This window comes from Ochlerotatus camptorhynchus, unplaced genomic scaffold (assembly GCF_037179485.1).
Source record: "Ochlerotatus camptorhynchus isolate MF236.1 unplaced genomic scaffold, CSIRO-AGI_Acam_v1.1 ptg000043l, whole genome shotgun sequence".
NCBI lineage: Eukaryota > Metazoa > Arthropoda > Insecta > Diptera > Culicidae > Ochlerotatus > Ochlerotatus camptorhynchus.
Genome location: NW_027040534.1, coordinates 185343 through 205046, shown reverse-complemented (window position 1 = coordinate 205046; position 19704 = coordinate 185343). Strand labels below are relative to the sequence as shown.

General features: G+C 36.8%; 1 protein-coding gene across 1 annotated transcript in view; it reads left to right on the top strand.

Moving 5' to 3' along the window:
- The window catches only part of C1GalTA (Glycoprotein-N-acetylgalactosamine 3-beta-galactosyltransferase 1), a 32369-nt gene extending 12996 nt beyond the window's left edge, over nt 1-19373 (top strand). The window contains exons 2-7 of the mRNA XM_065237579.1: nt 9370-10233; nt 17659-18057; nt 18118-18256; nt 18330-18550; nt 18609-18766; nt 18825-19373. Coding sequence (XP_065093651.1) covers nt 10215-10233; nt 17659-18057; nt 18118-18256; nt 18330-18550; nt 18609-18766; nt 18825-19079 — 1191 coding nt within the window. The 5' untranslated portion in view covers nt 9370-10214 and the 3' untranslated portion in view covers nt 19080-19373. The remainder of the gene's footprint in view (nt 1-9369; nt 10234-17658; nt 18058-18117; nt 18257-18329; nt 18551-18608; nt 18767-18824) is intronic.
- The last annotated feature ends 331 nt before the right edge of the window (nt 19374-19704 follow it).

Genomic DNA, 19704 nt, shown 5'->3' with positions numbered 1-19704 from the left:
GCAGAAATACAGTACTTCAGAAAACTTTACAGAATTTGAAATAAATTATAGGAACTTTAGAAAAGTTCAGAGGGTAGGTCGTAAATCTACTCAAAAATTAGCAGATGTTTAAATACATTTTCAGAATTTTACTGCGGTTCTTGGACATTCACATAACTTCAGGTAAGTTCGCTGATCTTTAGAGATATTTGCACAGCTTCAGAAAAATTAGAAAATTTCAGAATACTTCCTAAAATTTCCGGAAAGTTCAAAAATTTCTAGATAATCTTTTAATTCTTTAGAAAATTGTATAGATGTTCAGAGATATTTGCAGATATTCATTGAATCCTGAAAATCTGCAGAGAAAATTACAGAACTTTCGAGAAGTTTGTAGATTATTAGAAATGTTGTGAACATCAGAGATAATTGTTGATCTTCAAGGATCTTAAATCTTCAGGGATTCAGGAACTTTGTAGGTTTTTAGGAAAATTTGCTGAACTTCTGAAGAACACACAGAACTTCAAAGAAATCTGTAGAACTACCGAGACATTTGCAGATTGTCAGGAAAGATTGTTGATTTTTAAGGAAATTTTACCGGAGAACAGAAACAAAACTTCAGGGACGTCAGAAGGTTTGAAGACCTTGCAGAATTGAGTTGTTAACAGACATTTTCAGAACTTAAGGAATCATGTATATCTAGTGAGAACTTTTCCCACTAGCTTGTCTAAAGTTGATATCGACATCCTGGCGAAGTTTTGAAATCCATTTTCGTCTTCATATCGCAGCTCTTGATGGACAAGATGAGCCAAATCCCTGCCGGTGTTCCTCCTGAGCAACCATTTCCTACTCCACAAAGTTCACCTTCTCTAATAATAAAAGCAAATACGTCTGCCGAAACTAGAGCAATTTTCCGGTAATTCATGACTTTTGATTCCTGATACAGTTTTGTTTTGAAATCTAAATTGACAGTTCTTTCGACATGTGCAAGCAGTGTGAACACCAGCAAACAGGGGGGTTCGATAAAATAATAATGTGTATAATTTGTATGCACCTGGAATTTTTTTCATCCCACCTGGAAAAACCTGAAAAACTCAGGAAATTTGATTCCTTGGATTGAGTAGACACCCTGATAACTTTGAAGCTTTATTATTATGGAAAAATCGCTATTTTTTAATCAAATAAAGAATAAGGCCTACTCTTGTAAGATTGCACAAAATTTAATTAAACAAATTTGTTCTGCATTTTTTTAAAACAACGTTTTCTCAGACGCCATTACAATCCAAGCCACCGTTAAGCCACCAGTTGATTGAGTAATAATGCAATTTTTGTCGAAAAAATGCGAGGTAACCAACTTTAAAAAGCCACAAAAAATTAAAATTTTCTCATATGGCGTTCAAATTTTGGATTTAAACGGGTCAATAATATAGAATGATAGAAAAAATAGAATAGTGGAGGAAATGCAAATTTTCCAATGCTATCCAATAGCCAGCAATTCCCACTGTGCAACGGGGTGGATTCACTCGAAAAGTGTATTATTATCCCCCCCCCCCATTGATTAACCGTCTGATGCGAATAGATTACGATTAATGCTTAAAGATTTAACTCTTCAAAGAGTGTAGTGGAGTAAAGACTCTTGTGTTCTGCAACTCAGTTAAGTAAAATCTTTAAATTTACGCTTCAGTTAATAGTGTTATTTATGAGTTATACTCCCCCGTTTTCGGGGAACGTATTGAAGAGAAAGGAGAATATAATATTCGCAGTCTGTGTTTCACAAGTGTGACCCATTTTTTGTATTATCTTGCTTTGGCTGGTTCTGCTTCTGTATACTTTCAACGTGAGTTTTGAGTTTTATTTTTTTTCTTTCATTTTCATGAAGCTATTTTTCACTGAGTCAAAATAATAAATCTGTAGACCGTGAAGTGACATAATTTCGCGCGATGCCTAACCCCGTTCGTTTTTCCAATATTTTGTAGTGTATTGTGTTATTTTCTAAACTTATATTTTTACCATACACTAGTCAATAATATCTGCTATCTACATATTCACAATGGGTCTGGATTCAATCCCAGCCGAGGTCGGTGGGATTTTTCTGAGGCATAAAAATCTCTGGTCACGTCGGAAGGGAAGTAAAGCCGTTGGTCCCGGCCCATGTGTGTTGAATGGGTGCGATATCCTACGCAGGTGTAGAAGCTGCCTTCCTGCACATTCGATTGCCGTCAATGGATGGCAATGAAGGAAGGAATGAAGATCTTCATATTCAGCTCAATTTAAAATATCCACATAACATATTATTGCGATAAGAAGTGTTGAAACGCTTATCGAATGCGCTTTTCCGTTCAATCGTTTTGGTATTTTTGGCACACTTATTCCTCGGTTAAAAAGGATAAGTGCGCAGAAGTTACGAAGACGATGATGCCACACTTTTAAGGATTCCAGCTTAAATTGCAAAATACATGATGGTCTGAGATTCACTTCTATCGTCATAAACTATGTAGACAGTTTTTGGGATTCTAGACGCCCCTACGCATGGGAGGGGGGTGGGGGTGTAGACAATCTAAGTTGTCTATGTAGTCGTTTCTCAGTTACTAATTAAAGTAGGTTGTTAACATTTGAATTCCTACATTTTTTAAACATTTCAATTTATATAGTTTTTTTAGGAGCTCTTCCTATAGTCTCACTTCGGATACTGTGCAACGGTGCCACAAGGAAGCACAACCTTGACTTTCATTACTCGAATAGTGCTCTCCAATTGGTAAAGAAAATGCTGACCAGACATCATCAGCTTCACTCAAGCCGGTTTGCCGATAACGTACGGGACTTTGTTGTTTACTTATTTTCACTTCGTCGGCTAGCTGTTACTAAGTGAAAGGAAAAGGCAAGGAATGGAATCTTCCAAATTGAATGTGTTCAATTTAAATACACCCGAAAATCGAGTGATTGTGCGGACCAGATTATTTCTTGTTTTTTTTTTATCCTTTCTCCATCGAAAGTGCAATTTCGAACGCATCACTTTCATTTTTCAACATGTCAACCATTCCCAAAATCAGGTGCAGTTCTTTTCGGAATATCACGTGAGGTGGTTCATTTTTCGGTTGCTATCATCTTTGTAGAACGGAGTAGTGAATTTAACCTGTATAAGCTAATGGAGAAATCTGTGATTTTTATTCCAGTGACTGGCTTCGACTATAAGTGCTTCTGGCAGTCTGTATTAGGTAAACATAATAGACTGTTTTTAGCCCCAGACTGAAAGCCTCCTTAATACAGAAATCTCACCTTACCTTAATAGACAGTTAAAGTTCACCTGAAATAATATTGAAGAATTGGTGTTTTGACACATAAGTGCCTGACGTTAACGTTTTTCGACCAAATTTGAGTTTAGATTGCATTTCTACGGATTTTGATGAAACAACTTTCAATCGGTGTTAAGATTGAGTATAATTAATTTCAAAATATTTTGGAAAATTATTTATCTCGTTACGTTTTATATTATTTCAAAATTTGAAAAAAGGTTATAGGGTAGAGGACTACTTCGGCCTAATCGCTCATTTGGGGCCTATCGAACAGAAAACTTCAAATAAATCCATGCTTTCAGAGTTAACAAGTCAATTATGCATTTGTACGAAACTTTAGTAAATAAGCTACCGAACGAAGTCAAGGAGAACGCGTGATATGAAGGTTTGCACCCATTATTCCCAAAAACAAAAGAAGCGTTCCGACCGAATCATGTTTTATCTTCATCCGATAGGCCGAAGTGAATTCATTGGCGTTTCAATGGCGTTTCAATGCGTTAGGCCGAGTTTAGAATCCGTAGGCCGAATTTGGTGTCAAGAAGCAGTGTTAGACTTTTGACAATATCTCAACAATTTGTTTCTCTATATCAACTCTTACGGTACGTACGGAAAGGTTAATAAATTTGGAAGCCGTCAGTAATAATAACATTCTGTTTGGTGCTTAACTGCGCTAGATTAAGAAAGACTAAGTGCGGGTTGTGCTTAATAGGCCGAAAATGGGGTAGTTAACCCTACTCAAATTTTACACAAATTAAATCTACAATCAATTCCTAATCGATTGAAAGATATTTCACCAAAATCCGTTGAGATCTGCTGACATGCCGGCAATTTTGACTGTTTAGTTCAAAAAATGTCAGGCACGTGTGTATATGTGCTCATTTTGGTCTTTCTCGTAAAACGAGGTATAGGGTAGCCACTACTTCGGCCTTATCACCCATATTGTGCCTATCGAGCAGAAAACATCAAATAAATCCATTGTTTCAGAGTTAACAAGTCAATTATGCGTTTATTACGATACTTTAGTTCAATAGCTATCGAACGAAGTCAATGAGAACGCGTGATATGAATGTTTTCACCCATTTTTTCTCAAAAACAAAAGAAGCGCTCCGACCGAATCTATTTTTATTTTCATCCGATACGCCGAAATGAATTCAATGGCGTTTGAATGGGGTTTTAATGTGTAAGGCGTAATATAGAATCCGTAGGCCGAGTTTGGGGTCAAGAAGCAGTGTTAGATTTTTAACAATATCTCAACAATTTGTTTATATTTAGCAAATCTTACGGTACGTACGGAAAGGTAAATAAATTTAGAAGTCATCTGCAGTAAATACATTTCATTTTGTGAAAAAAATCCTCTCGAAAAATAGAGGCAAAGGGCGGGTTGTGCCTAGTGATGTGATGTGATGTGATGTGATGTGATGTGATGTGATGTGATGTGATGTGATGTGATGTGATGTGATGTGAATGGAACCCACCATCAGTGCACGGATTACCAATGTCTGCAGATACTTTACCGGTTGTAAAGTTCTGCATGATGGTTTGTTGCAGCAGGGTAAATCAGCTTCATTGAAGACCTTTGGAAGACAAAACGACCAGATGTCCATCTGTAATCACGTGACAAGGGACTGGCAAATCCACGAACCCTAGTCCAGTCAACAAATCCTTTGATTCCCTTAGGCTGCCCCTCCCTAATAAAAATTGTATGGTTAATTTGCTTAACGACGTGTTCTGGGTATCATCCAAACCATTTGTGGAATAGTTCAATAATTTGGGTTATCGTTCGTTTATGGTTATTTTTTATTAGGGCTTCCTAACCCAATATATTATATAATGTTTTAAAATATATGATTTACAGTAATGTTACACCACATATTCAAAAATGTGCAGACATTTGGCGTTCAATGATGATTTCAAATACACAAAAAAAATGGGATGTGTGGATAAAATGCCATTAAGAATTTGCCAAATTTAAGAGAATCATGTAAATTTAGTTTATATAGATAAAATCAGATACGATCTCACCAAGTTAGTCCAAATGAATCCACAGAAAGCATCCGTGCCATTGTTGCATTGTAGTTCCAATCAAAGACGGTTTGCTTGATGGGGATCGACATAAACTAGTCCCGTCCTATGTACAACCGATTTGAAGTGTCCAATCGTCGAAAATGTTAACCGGATATAACCAAATAAGCATAAAAAAACTCCGAGAAAAAAAAACGAACGTCATGTTCGTTTACACGCGCGGGTTGTGTTTAGTAGGCTCAAAATTAGATCTAAGTCCTAATATCACTTTTCGATCCGAGGCCCGTAGGTCCAACCCTATCAAAACGCATGTTGCAAAACTGTTGAGGCAACTTTTATGTGACTTATTTCAGCCTTTCAAATCTTTCTACCTGCGAGATCGGAAAAATAATGTGTTTTGTGTGTGTGTGTCTGTGAGTGTAACTGCCCAGCTTTTCTCGGCAATAGGCAAACCGATTTAAGCGAGTTCCAGTTTTTTTAAATGGTCAAATCTTCATGCATATTTGTTTGAATGACAACTTTTTGAAGAGCTTTGAGTGTGTTGGTTTATTTCCCTTAAATTCCGTTATAATTGCTTATCTTTTGACAGATACGCGTATTTCGTCCACTACTTGCAGACTTCATCAGTGCCAAGTACTCAACACCACTCACGTAAACAACTTTTTGCCCATAGGATGCGCCATGCTGTCAGTAGAGGTGAAATTAAAACTGACAGCTTACATTAATCCATTACAATGTCGGTTATACATGGTCTGACACTCTGTTGAACTCGAAACAATCCGGACAAAATACGTTTTATTTTTCATAATTCAATGCAACTGATATACTATTCGGTTAATTCCAAGAATAATATTTTTGAATCAACAAACCGGTTGTAGAGTCAATAATCTGTTTGTTGATTCTAAAACCATTTTTTTTATGGTACGCAGAAAAATTGACAAAAATCAATTTTTCTGCGTGTAAGATCATTGTTTCAGTCTGAACAATTTCATACAAATTCGCAAATCTGTTTATTTTTTTTTATTTTTTTATTTGGTTGAAAATTTGCAGAAACTTTCCTTATAGTCGGCCATTTTGCATCTTCATATCGCCAATTTGAATCCAGCCCGATCTGTTTGGTGTCTTCGGCAATATTTCAGATAATGAATGAGACTATTTAAAAAAAATATGCACTCTAAAAAAATTACCCGACCTTTTTTTTTATTCCAAAGAAAGTGTTGTAATCATTTTTTCTCAAAAGGTTTTTTTTTTATATTTTTCATTTGTTGATATGTTTTAGGGAAAATTCTAAAAGAATTGAAAAATTCTTGGATTCCTTAATTTTACATGACATGTGGAAGGCTTAGACTCCCTATTTCATCCCGCAATACATATAAGTTATGGCAATCGGGCCCGACTGTGAATCAGATGACCGATAATCCTCTTTAATTTGCAAACGGCAACTGAGAATAAGTCAGAGAGAGAGAGAGAGAAAGAGAGGGAGAGAGAGAAAAGAGAGAGAGAGAGAAAAGAGAGAGAGAGAGAGAAAAGAGAGAGAGAGAGAAAAGAGAGAGAGAGAGAAAAGAGAGAGAGAGAGAAAAGAGAGAGAGAGAAAAGAGAGAGAGACAGAGAAAAGAGAGAGAGAAAAGAGAGAGAGAGAGAGAGAGGAAAGAGAGACAGAGAAAAGAGAGACAGAGAAAAGAGAGAGAGAGAAAAGAGAGAGAGAGAAAAGAGAGAGAGAGAGAAGAGAGAGAGAGGAGAGAGAGAGAGGAGAGAGAGAGAGAGAGAGAGAGAGAGAAGAGAGAGAGAGAGAGAGAGAGAGAGAGAGAGAGAGAGAGAGAGAGAGAGAGAGTCACTTCTGCTCAGTGGTAAGAGAAATTTCTAAAAAAAACTGTAGGTACCCAGCGCTGAGTTCCTGCACTTTTGAGAAATGTCTCCATACCTTCGAGTAAGAGTGATTCTCTCTCTGAGTTATTCTTAGTGGTCAGCTTGTGTTTTCACATGATAACTTTTGGCTCACTTCTACACAAAACCGGCACTGTCGAATAGCTCGGTATTTATTTTTACTGAGATCTCAGCAATTTTTTTGGTTTTAACTGAGATCTCAGTAAAAATTGCGTCTGTTGGCTGAATCTCGGCGTATTCATCACTGAGATCCAGCAAAATAAAATGCTGAGCTAGTCGACTAGTACCACCAGGTAAAAATCACTGCGTTGTTTTATTATAATTATTTTTTCTGGCAATCTCGGCAATAAAAACTATGTACTTTAGTGTATGGAGAGAGCTATTAATTTATAAGCGGAATAAAAGCTTTTGATTCTTTATTCAAGGGGAAGTTTACCGCTCAAAACAAAAAAAAATACGTTTTGGTTTTTCTAGAAATATTGGAAAAATATTTCCAGAATAAAATAAAAAAAAAAAAAACATTTTTTCTAATTGTTCAAAGAATATTCACGTGCAAAAACATTTTTTATAAGTAATCACGGCACAAAATTAGACACAAAAAACCACAAAACATCGACTTTTCGGTTTTGCTGAGGGTCCATTTTTTTAAAGATGCGATAAAAAAATACTTTTACATGTAAATTTTCCCATGAATCTAAGAAAAAGATGATTTTTTTGGATTTTTGATAATTTTCCCCAATATTTTTCGAAAAATAAAAACGTGCCGGAAAAAATATATTCTCGGGACGGTAATCTTTCTCTTAATGGAAAGTTTACCACTATATCCTTTCAATGTACTCTATGGAAAATCTGTATATTTTCAATTGTAAATATAATCTAAACCATCCGGGAAATTTTTGAACATCTGTAGAAGTGACTAGTCCACGAAGCATACCTTATAGTGTTGTATTTTTCATTAATCAATAGGGTTCGTGGTTAATATGTAAACAAAAGATTGTGAACTGAATCTGGACCTTGAATGGCTCCTGACTTCTGGAGGGTCCGGAACTTCCACAGAAGTTGTCACAGAATATAAGATGCTGCGATTTAATAATATTTAATATTTATTTAATATATAATTTATCAATACGGATCGTTGTGAACGTGTGGATTGATAATAAAACTAAGATGACCACGAGCTGATCTTCTGGAACACCCGAGAAGTGGTCGCTTCATTAAACAGGACTTTGAGGTCTGTCATGGCGACCTTTCAGATCAATTTCACTAATTATTTCTAAGCAATGTTTGCTTTGTTTATTTGAATATTACGCCATCCGATGGTAGGGTAAATGTTGGCTTCGGCACCCATTGACTGTTTTCGGCAACCAAAATTTAAACGTTAATTTCACTATGTTTTCCCATCAACGCACTTCCCTGAATGTGTCCAAACGATTGTTTAGCCTTTCAGCTTCAATCTGATTATATTTGAACGATCGAGCAATCCAGTAATGCTACATTTTTCTTCAAATAAAGCATACGCACTACAAAATGAGGTTGATTTCGAGTTGCCGATAATAGAACAGCTGGTTAACACGCAGTTCTAATGGGAAGGTTGCCGAAGAAAAAGAGACTGCCGACAATAGTCACACTCACCTGAGAAGTTTGGAGCGTTGTAAAAACGCATTCAAAACGTTTTGAAAAATTCTGTCGATTGGAATGGATAGAGAAGCAAGCAGCAGATGAATGTAAACAAACAGACACATCATATATGTGCGTGACGCTGAGAAAATGCTAGTAGAAGTGCAGACGCTGCTTAGATTGACGAGAATACGTAAATTCCCCTACATAGAGTAAATTTGAACAAAACATATCTATACGTTTATGAAAATGAAAAGTCTTGATTTTGTCCCTGGTCACTGACTTCCAGTAGTATGTCTTTTTTTTTCCTTGATATGTTTTCCGTTGATCTTGTTATCCATACTGAGTACCAATGCTTCCACACCTGGAACCTACCAGGTTATTTTATGCCTTAGAGGATTGAACCAAGGCCCCGGGGTGAGAGGCAATCACGCTTACCAATACAACACCGGCGCCGCTGTAGTATACCGTTGTAGGAGGGTTGAGTGTGTAAATAAGCAAATCAAGAAAATAAACTACAAAAAACAACCATCACTCTGATAAACTTAGACTGAACAATAATTTCTTTCTATTACAGGTAATTGCCAGCATTCTACAGTACACACACCAAAGGAAAACAGTTACTAACCATCACCAGTGACCAAATAAACACGTCAAATTCAGTTAGACACTATAATTTATTCGTCAACTAACCTTTAGTGTAATTTTCGAGGCACCGTAAACAAAACCAACAAAACTATATAGAACACTCGGAATCGCGCCAGATTGCGCCGTATGAAATTCTCAATATATAGCCCCATCGCTCTCTTTTGGCTGTTCTTTTGTGACGATTGTGACAGACAATTCTAGTAAACGATCCGTGACGTATCACTGCACTATCATACTACCGCAGGCGAACTATGGCGATGATCATTATTACGTTGATACTGGATGAATCAAAACAAAAGTAGAACAATCCGCGAAAACTGATTTTTGATGAGCGCGTTTGCAGAAATAATAGCGTTACAACTGAAACTAAAGTCGCGGGAAGCGGGTAGGGTCGTCGGGTTCGGTACGCTAATTTACTTCCGGAAAACGTTTGACGATAATGGAAGGGGAACTAATGCACGTGACGCGTGCATATGGGATTCAATTAAAGGCAAAGCAAGTTGATAGCTTAGTTATTGTCGAGTAATCCTGCGGAACTGTAGCAATTTCTCATAACTTGGTGGCGAAGAAAGTCATTTGAAAAAGCTTATCTGACCAGCAGTGTTAAGTGTAACTTTTTAAATTAGAATTACTGATAATAGTGATATTAGAGCGTGTTTTGAATCAATGGAATCACAAACTGGTGCGTCTGGTCGTATTTTGATAATTCTAATCGATATTAAACATCGTTAACGTACATCACAAGTAGCAGGATTTCGTACTAAAATTCTAGCCATGAAAATAACGGATTTGGGTAAGTTGCGTCTTTTGTTTTCAGTAGATATGTTAAGGCCCACGCACATTGCAGCCATTGGTGATATGTTGCGAGAAATCGGACTGTTAGGCAATAGTTTTAGCAATCATTTTGGCGCAACGTATCATTAACGAATGCAATGTGCGTGGACCTTTATTGTCATTATTGTGCGTTTTCATTGCATTTATTCACTTTGCTAGCATAATACCCAGCCTCAAAAACATGACAAATATCAAAAGCAAAAAAAAAATTCTGAAGCAATGTTTATTTTCAATCTCTCACTTTGCAAAATTCAGCTCTATGACTCATTCGGCCCAATGGCGTTTGAAATGTATTTTTTGAATTTATCACAGGGAAGTTTCAGGACTTGATCTTAGACATCATCAATAACCTGAATTTTGTTACCATCATGGAGCTTTGTTTTTTTTTTGTCAAATCTCATTCATTGAGTCTCCCTGAGAGAATAAACTCGTGTGTGAATCTGCACTTGAGATTCTTATGCATTTTCACGCACTCACAATGCCAAACAATCATTTCAGCTTAACCATCATAAAAACCGCTCAAACGTCAATCGATAGCATGCTAATGAGTGTTGTGTTAGTTTTCCATCCACTGAGACAAAAACAACAGTATGTAATAACTATGAATAACGCAAAAATATCGAGTAATGAATTTTTGAACCTGAAAACCTGATTTTTGGGTACCGTCCTGATTCATATTTCGGACACTTAAGACATGTGCTGCAGTAAACGGACATATAATTTATGGTAATACATTATTTAGCTTAATTTCTTCGATACATTACTGAAGTATTTTTTAATTTGAGCTATCTGAGATGATATTTTAAAGAAAATATCATAGATTTTTTTCAGTGGCGCCGGTGGTGTAGTGGTAAGCGTGATTACCTCTCACCCAAATATAACAAAAAATAAAAAGAAAATCATTGTTTTTTTTTTCGGAAAAAAAGTGACTTCTAAGATTCAAACTTTGGACACTTATCTTTGAGTAGATTCAAAATTCGAAATTCGGGCAGAAAAGATTCAAATTTTGAACCGTTTTGGTTTGTAGAAACTTGCTGATGATATTTCATTTTCATTTTCATTTTGGCGTTTCTGGTGTGTTTATGCACCATCCATGCTATACCAGTAGACAGGGGGTTGGCATCACAGCAGGTTAAATAAGTTCTGTGTAATTCACGAATGTGTAACAGGGCGAGCTCCAGTAACGCCACCGCTAGGGCAACATTTCGACAAATCACCCAAATCGCCATTCGTGAATTAGCTGCCTTAGGAGAAAAGTCAGGGGGGGGGAGGGAAGATGCCGGAACATAAATAGCTGAAACTTAAATTGGCTGAATACATTATATATACAATACAATTAATAAAGTTAATAAGAAACTACCTGGTTGTGTACATTTGTGACTATGTGCATTACAATGTTGTTGTTGGTATTCTTGAGGGTACACCGGCTTCTACATATCGTCCCATGCACTTTGAAGCTGTTAGTGCTTTCGTTCCACCAGCATCCTTGGTTCTTCAACGGTCTCTATCGCTTCTTCGGCAACATTCGATCAACTTTGACACCTTCCTTCGAAGAAGGGGAAATGGCTCTAACATTGGGCCCATCGCTAAAAATCTGCTATTGATCAACTTTATCTAGATGAACACGTCATTGGGACGGTACTAATTGATATTTTTGGTTGCTATTGAAAATTTAGTCGATTGCTGAATTAATGTATGGGCCCAAATTAGGGACACTTAGGCCGACATTACATACATTTCCCCTATGTTGTTTTAGAAATATATAAGCAAAATCGCCACGCAGCTATACATTCCAAACCATCAATAATTAGTTCAGAACAAAAAGCAAATCCCACTTACTTTAAAAGCATTTTTGGTCCACATTACCACTGATCTGGTAACACTAGTGTGCATCTTTCCAATGAGGTAAAAATTCAGACCAGTCATGGGACCTGGTAGCCTAATCCAACTACCTCAAGGTTTTACCAGTGCCCAGGGAGAAACTTGCTGATGATATTCGACACCGTTTGTTGCGTCACCCCGACCAAATTCGCGATTGTGTTCTGTGAACGATTAGGATTTTCTAACCACTTGTCCAAAATAAGATTTCGCAGCTCCTGTGTCTTTTTCAAAACTTCAATTTAAAAGTAAACAATATGCATAATTATCAAAAGTGAAATATGATTTTATACTGTTTTCCTTTCTTTGAAATCTATTCGTGCATTAACATTTGGTTTTCAGATGCCTGGTCAGAACACTAATTTTACTTAATATTTAATGAAGTAATATGATTAATACTATCTTTTCAATATTCCATTCTTAGAAAAACGTTCATTCCAACAATTGGGTGAAGTTTTAGATTTTGACTTTTTGTTCATTAGATTTCAAGTCCCCTTTGACCTTCCGTTTTGTCAACCTTCTGTCCTTGTGACCAGGCATGAAAAATCATTTACATTCATTTCGTTCATTAATCATTTTATAAAATTCGGCTGATGAAAAAAGTTAGATGCAAATGAATGTAAGAAAGCACGAAATGAATGTAAATGATTTTCCATGCCTGGTTGCGACCATTTATCCTTCGACCTTTTATCATCGATGCTAAAGTGAACTGTCCAAACTTAACAAATGCATTAATGGCTTTTCGTTCATTTTCAACTTGTAGATTTGTAGAAATACTTCAAATCTCCTCATCCATTGTATGAGTTAGGTAAAGAAGTGTGTGTTTGACTAATACTGTCGCATTAATGGCCCTTCGCTCATTTTCAACTTCTATTCAATTTTCATACTGTCGTACTCTAGCATTATCTATCTACCCTCTTCAGAACTTTCTCTAGCTAGTAAATTATCACACTAAAGCTTCGTGTTAGATATTTTTTGCAACCAATTCTTAAAAAAACTTTGTTCTAATTGCGTTTATAAATATGATTTTTTTTTCTGGTAAAACAACAACTTTATTTTCACAAACGATTTCAAGACATGACAATCGGTTTTAAGTGATCAGTTTTACAATCAAAACCATCAAAAGTTGAAGTTTATACAGAATTACAAGAATGAAGTCTCACCCATCTGATTAATTTTAAGTTTGCAACCTTAAATTTAAAAGTTCGGTATTGCACATTATTTTGCTAGTTTTGGATCTTGAAAACTACTCACGTTCCCTTCTACCTGTTCTACCTAATCTCCCCCTTCATGTCCGGATTATTAATTTAAAGTAAAACAACCAGAACCTCGAAGATTTATGTAAATCCAGGATAGTATTATTTTTTTAAGCATGAAATCTTAAAGAATCTAATCCTCAGATTTTCAATTTTTCCTTTATCTGTGACCAGGATCTCGAAATATTTTATGGAAAAAATTACTTCTCTTCAAATTTCCTCCATAATACTCTTGAAAATCTTCTGCAGAACACTGAAATGCAGTTCATATTATTATTAATTCTAGCAATTCCCCGAAAAAAGACTCCTGAAAAAAAAAATCACTTGGAGTTCTCCTCATCATGCACTTAGTATTCTAATTTTTCGTTCTGGTCAGAAGTTCCATTAATTCTTTGAAATAGTTCCATAATTTTCTTGGAACTTTCTTCCGGAATCTCCGGAATATCCTTGGAATACATATCAGAATACCTTTGAAATTGGAGGCGAACCAGCCCCAGGCTGAAGCCTTCCTAATAAAAAAAAACCTAACCTACCATAGAAATTTTGTTAGAACTATCCTTGAAATTGAGAATTCAATTCCCTTGGAATTACCTTAACATTTTCCTTAAAATTGTTTTGAAATACTCACAAGAAGAATTATTTTCAGTATTATTTTTCTTAAAAATGAAAACCAAATTAAATTAATTTTATTGCGTGGTAATTTCTTCTATGCACCCAATTTTTTATTGAAATTTGAATGGTAATCATTTTCAAGATAATTTGCTTTTCAAATTAAAATGTTTTAAAAGAATGTTTCAGAAAAGCTAGGCCGCTTTTATTCAATAGAATGTCGTATTTTTTCCCTTGATTTGTTTTTCCGTCGATCTTGTTTTCCGTGCTGAGCTACCGACGCCAGGGAGATAGCTCCAACCTGGCCCTAACTATAGACCCATCAACTCATGAACCGGGGACCAACGGCTTTACTTCCCTTCCGAAAGAAGGTGTGATCAGAGATGTTATGCCTCAGCACATCCCGGCGGCGCCAACTGGAAACTGGAAATCCAGGCCTGCTGGGGTGAAAGATAATCACATCGCTACAATAGAATCTCATGGTGAAAGGGTGTTTTATTATTTTCACTAAATACTCAGAATTTATACTACCATGAACAAAACTAACTGAAGATAACACATTATCAAAGAGCACAAACAATACCCTCTTAGGTCAGTCGGTAAAGGCGCAGCTACGAAGCAAGTCCATGCTGAAGGCGGCTGGGCTCGATTCTCGTCCTGTTTTTTTTTTTTAATTTTTCGGGTTGGATAATTTGTCGACTTCCTTGGGCATAAGATGTCACAGGTATAGGTATTAGACTGATGCAAACTTCGAAATTTTCGCTCCACAGTGCTTAAAAGGTTCCAAATTGGGTCCTGCTTAACCTCCCAAAATTTGAACTTCTTTAGTAAGAAACTGACTTGGCACAAACAATTTCAAGTTTATATGGGAATTACTATCGGAAAACTTATGTTTTTGTTGATTTCTATCTAACAATTCACCACATCACTATGCTTTTAAAAATGATAGCAGTGATTGTAGCAAAATTTCCCAGCTACAACTTTGTTCAAACCCACTTTTCAATCAAATGTAAGGAACAAAAGTTATTAATGATTCAACTCACTGATGTCTTATGATTATGCTCATTCAACTGTTCATCAGGCAACATTGGTGTTTCTGGTGCGAATAATAGAGCACAAATATCATGGCTACTATGTCACACTGCAGAATACAGTGTTGCCTACAGAACAGCTGCTTGATCATGCCATAAGATTATCAATCTTTTAAACAATTAATAACAATTTAATTTTACATTTGGCTGAAAAACGATATTCGGCAAAGTTGTAGCTTAGAAAATTTCCCCTAAGAATAGTTTTAGAAATTTTCGAAAAAGCAATATGGAAAATGGGTAGAAGACAATGAACAAAACGTTTGGTTTTCCTATAGTAATTTCCATATAAACTTCGAATAGTTTGTTCCAAGTCAGTTTCTAACCAAATGAGTTTAAATTTTGGGAGGCTAAGCAGGACCGTTTCAGCACTGTGGAGCGAAAATTTCAAATTTTGCATCAGTCTAATAGGTATCTTGCAATTAAAATGTGGGAGTGCTTCAAAGAACACTAAGTTGAGAGCAGTTAATAAGCTTGAAAATACCATGCAGTAGTAATACAAATAATCTTCACAAAATATATGCTGCATATCGAACGTGATACTTCGTACCTGGACGTAAGTGTAAACATCGAGGCTTGCTATGTTGCAACAGAAAGAGCAGACGAAATCGATGACCGCTTCTTATACGCCTTTAGCCTACTCATCTTCCAGAGTAATGATAGACGAGTGGTGTACATGCAGGTCTAATACACTCAAAGTTCATAGTTCGAGCCTGGCCGGTTCCCATTTATAAATATTTTTAACATAATACCTTATTTCCATCGTGAACGCCTGGTTGCTGCATTTGAGTTCGAACGATGTTTTCAAACGCTGAAGCAAACGATGTACGAAAATAAACATTGTACTCACGTTGATGTGTGTGTTCGTTCGATGGAGTGCACGCGTGAACACAGTTAATGCTTATGTAGTTCAAAAGCCTGCTTGCATGCACATAGGTGCTTTTCTGTGCCTTGAAGACTGTTTTTAAGCAATCAAAACATGTTTTATTTGTCGTGGATTAGCATTTGAAGTTGTGGATTGTAGATTTCGCGGATCAAAGTTTAAAAATCTTGTAACAGCCCTGAACTGGTTCCACTACAATAGATCAAATTACTGGTCGCAGTAGTGTTATGTCCCGAACAGAGGAAAAAAAAACTGGTTCCAAAAAATCAGAAAAAAAAATCTAATTAAAATATAGTAGGTACTTACAAATAATTTCTAACTTTACCACAGAAAAAGAAAATTCGAAAAATATACTGCGTAAAAAACAGTTGGGTGTAGTCAACTATCTCTTACTCGATATTCCTCCCAGCCCTATGAACATACAGAATTACTCCGTTACTCGATATCCTCCCTTCACTGAACGAAAACATCTGCGATGCTTCGAATGATTATTGCATTGCTCGAGCCCGTTAACAATATGCTTTCGAATTTTGGATAATTGCCTTATGGTTGGATTCGTCCAAATAAAGGATGATATTTATTTGAAAATTGGCTGTAAAACATACAGCGCTCAGAGGACAACAATTTAGGGAAAAGATGACTTACAAATGCTGTATTAGATTTATAATTCGATTGTTTACATTTCCATATTGAATAGCCATTCATCATGGATACAAAAATCGTTTGTTGATAGATGAAACGTCCTCTGTCTACGGTCCATCCACATTTTCAAAAAAATGTATGGACGATTGTCTACGCAGGCGGAGGGAAATCCTCTCAAAAACTGTCTACGTAACAGCCTACAGGATCCGGATCATGCTTTCAATTTTTTTAAACTCATTTTTGTATGGTTTGTATTGGTTTTATAAATCTTAATTTCGAATTATTTTGTGCCTCGATTTTACACACATTTTTGAAAAGAAAATGTGCGTAAAATTGAAATAAACCCGTATCGTTTAATGCCAATCGATGGTTCTCGTTTAACTATCAACTTTGATGAAGACACCAAATCACGGAAACGCTTCGTTTTGGAGTTATAATTTATGTCCCGCTAGCTTGCATTCCTGGTCCATTGTGCAATGTGGGCGTTAGTAGAGTGGCAGTTTTTTTTTTACTGACAAGTGGACTTACTTCGCTTACTCAAATCGGGCTTTTCCGATGTTGTTACTGCTACGCTGTCACTCTAATTGCGTTTGGGTCTAAAGTTTACGGTGAATGTTGACCCACTTTTCCCTACATGACTTCACAGCCAGCACGTAGGAAAACAGATGCCATTGCAATTTTTGTTGGTGCCCTTGATTTCACTTGCTTGTAAACGTTGTTCCGAAATGCTTTGATTAAATATGCATCATTGGCAAAGAACACAGCCTGGTATCATTTTTCTGCCGTTTACGCATTTTGTTTATGCCTGCTAGGGGTCGGGTCGTAATTGATTTTCAGTGCCTAGATACTACTGAAGTGGATCCAGCGTTACGTTGCTAACGATTATTTTGCACCGTATTGTGTATCTGTCTCTTAGCATTACTAATTGCTTGAGAATGGGTGAAGCTTCCACTTCGGGTATTCATAATTCAAATGCTGTGGTGTTAATGATAGATCATATCGAATTTTTTTTTTCAAATAAATTACAGGAGGACGCTGCCATGGCCATCCACGAACGTTGGTTACGCTTATTTTGGGCACCATACTCGGGTTTGTGTTTGCAACATTGATCACCTCCAGCACTAGTCGAACCCCATGGCTTCCGGAGTACTACCATTCTAGAGAAGCTCCCGCGATAGTTAGTGATCCACACACGGGTCATGAATTGAAGGGAGCTGAGGGTCCCGAAGAGGAAGTGGGTAATCATGGGGCACTCGAGGAAGTTCATGCACATGAGAACTCGACGCTGGCCAATCAACTGTTCCGGGAGGTGCGAGTGCTCTGTTGGATCATGACAAATCCTAGTAATCATAAGGCAAAAGCATTACATGTCAAGCGCACGTGGGGCTCACGTTGTAATAAACTACTTTTCATGAGTTCGACAACCGGTGAGTAATATCTGTGTGCCACAAAAGTGCAAAAAAAAAATAAAATAATTTAATTTTTAGATCCAATTTTGAACAGTATAGCCTTGCCAGTGAAAGAAGGCCGTAACAATTTGTGGGCCAAAACAAAAGAAGCTTTTAAATACATCTACCAGCATCATCTGGATGATGCCGACTGGTTTATTAAGGCTGATGACGACACGTGAGTGGTTCAGCTATGGAATGCGATCCTTTTTGAAGTTGACAAGTTTTGTTTTTCAAATTATTATTTTCAGATACGTCGTGCTTGAAAATCTTAGATATATGCTGTATCCATACTCATCTAGCTTTCCAATGTACTTTGGGTGTAAATTCAAGCCATTTGTGAAGCAGGGCTATATGTCCGGTGGTGCTGGTTACGTGCTCAGCAAAGCGGCAGTAAAGCGCTTCGTTGAAGAGGCCATTCCTAATAAAAACTGTCGACAGGACAACGATGGCGCCGAAGATGTTGAAATGGGTAAGTTGTTTTTGTTTTGAATCAATGAATGATACAACGAATCAATTTTAATGTACAGGCAAATGCATGGAATTGGTAAAGGTGCTGGCAGGTGACTCAAGAGACTCTCTAGGACGGGGACGATTTTTCCCGTTTGTACCCGAACATCACCTAATTCCAAATCATGTAGACAAAGATTTCTGGTACTGGAAATACATCTACTATAAAACGGATGAAGTAAGTAACAAGCTCCGCCTAGAATTGATAAATCGGTAACACAATCTTATTCCCGTAGGGACTCGATTGCTGCTCGGATAATGCCATCTCCTTCCACTACGTTTCGCCCAATCAGATGTACGTTTTGGATTATCTGATCTACCATCTTCGGCCATATGGCATTGTAGGACATTCACAACCCCTTCCGAATAAGGTTTCCTTAGCGGAAATTGTCCATTCGGACGATCTCAGCAAAACTACCGAACGACCCTCTAAGGAAAAAGCACATAGCCAGAGTGAAGAGAAACAGGAGTCTAATTTGCTGGAAAAGTAGTTGTACCCCGAAACCAAGCTAAGTTCTACACTAGCTAGGCAAAGTATGTGATTAATTTTTGTGCTGTCGAGTGTTTGGGTTTGTGCGAATTCCGCAATTTTATTATAGTCCGTACAAAGTAATAATTTGTAGGCATTTATGAAATTAAACTTCATTCGCCATATTAAATAGTTGCTGTAAAGCAGAAATACCAAAGTTTTTAAAGTAAGTAAATATCCTACATAGTACCACTCATTCCTTGTAGAACTATGTTTAACGAATCTCGGAATAAAGTGACGTCATAATGAGTTGAAATTCTATGAAGTAAAGGAACTGTACTGTAGTATTGATGACATCGGTCCATGTTGAAGTTAATATCCCAGGATGGTGGTTGCCTCAGTAGGTGCTTAACATTCTCATTCCCATGGTAGCGCAAGTGATCCATAACTTCCGAGCGTCTCTTGATTGTCCATCTTGAATTAAATAGTCAGCATTTCAAGCTGAACATTACATTAGGTTCTAAGTAACATTGACGGATTCTCTTCGTCGACTTTCTCTTTCGCTAATAATTTAAGACAAAGTTAACCTCCGCGAAGTGGAAACGTCGTACAAGGAACTTCTTTTCTCGTCATGTAGAAACTATGTA